At 37.4% G+C, this 1,527-nt stretch overlaps 1 protein-coding gene across 1 annotated transcript in view; it reads right to left on the minus strand.

Moving 5' to 3' along the window:
* LOC102296913 overlaps positions 1-1,527 on the minus strand; it is a gene marked incomplete at both ends in the record, with an annotated part of 3,278 nt that extends 1,751 nt beyond the window's left edge. Inside the window, 3 exon segments of the mRNA XM_014331677.2 lie at positions 513-715; positions 1,149-1,230; positions 1,356-1,527. Coding sequence (XP_014187163.2) covers positions 513-715; positions 1,149-1,230; positions 1,356-1,527 — 457 coding nt within the window.

Raw genomic sequence — 1,527 nt, forward strand, 5'->3', positions numbered from 1 at the left:
TAGGCTTTTATGCTTAGGTGGGGCCCCCACCTAAGCATAAAAGCTAGAGGCTAGAGGCTATAAGAGATTGATCAATGCTCCACCACTTTGAGATCTGATGCTGTCTGCATACGGTGTCCATCTCCCACGCGTGTGATCATTAAAATCATCGTTTGACTCAACCCGGCCGGGCCAGTGTGATTATTGTGGATTTTCCTCTTGTATCCATCCCCAATATTTGAATCCGTAACAAGACATAATGACTAAAATACATTAGTAATTATTTGGTAATACACATTTTCTAATTATATATTTAGCCATTAATGTGTTTGAATGAAAATTGTTCTATTTTCATTTTTTGTTTGAGACAGTTTCTTCTTTTAAGATACAGTCAAAACTATGTAGAGTTGGTCAAGTGAACACAAAAAGCACAAAACATGGATTATTATAGAAATTTATTCAAGAAATCAAGTCATGGACCATAAGGCTAAGTGGGTGATAGTGAGCTAAGAACAGATTTTCAGAAAATTTACCCTCAAGCCTGCACTCCAAAGGACGTGCCCATTCAACATTGGGTCTCTTGTAGAATGAGATGAGGGCCATGTCCTGATCAGCTACACTTTGTCTGATGTCCATTATGAGACGTAATGGGCTCTCCATTTCATGCATGTCCAAAGCATTCTTTGCACATTCATACTGTATATGGCCTTTGAAGAGTCCAAAACAGCTAACCAGCCTAAAAGAAAATAGAAGTGATTATAATTGGATATAGTCTGTATATCAACTTCTATCTAGATACTATTACAAAAAGATTATGTTTTATCCTTTGAAGGATTGTCTAAAGTAGTTTGAATATGAGGCTATCAAAAATAAGAAATCCATTGAATGGATACAAACTAATGGTTTGATTTCCGGGAGTTGTTCACATTAGCTGTTGATTGTTACTAATCAACACCTTCCTTACATAACCTGTGACTAAATGATTGACCTACCATCCCTGACTTCACAAGTAGTTCCAGATGGGCCTGGCATATCTGCTAGCCCTTCCTCAATTACTGTATCTTCATGCCCCTTTTCATTTCATGAGCTACTATCAAAATATGTTGTTAAATTTCATTCAAGGCTTAAATCCAATGACAAGAAAAATTGCAATTTTTGTTGCTAAATACCTTTCTCCACATGAAGAGGCATGCAGCTCAATGAGGTCAGAGGGAAACATATCTGTGCAGACGGGACACTGCTGCAATGGTGCTGTTGTGCAATAAATTTTAAAGGACAAAGTTTATTTTTATAACATTTAATTTTTCCTTCTAGCTAGCTCTTAACACTGTATGCTTTTGGGTAATATGTTAGTATGAAATTGTCAAAAAACCTACATTCCTTTTCTGTAGGTTCATCACCATCTAAATTCACCACAGTACTTTCACTGGGAGTTTCCAAAGGAGGACAGGATTTTAGGTGTTCTGACAGAAGTTGCAGTGGAACACCTATGCCACACTTCTGGCATTTTGCTTTTGGCATGCATCTGAAGGACTCATCGCTTAGTGG

This window comes from Haplochromis burtoni, unplaced genomic scaffold (assembly GCF_018398535.1).
Source record: "Haplochromis burtoni strain Fernald_Lab_line unplaced genomic scaffold, NCSU_Asbu1 Contig_4505, whole genome shotgun sequence".
NCBI lineage: Eukaryota > Metazoa > Chordata > Actinopteri > Cichliformes > Cichlidae > Haplochromis > Haplochromis burtoni.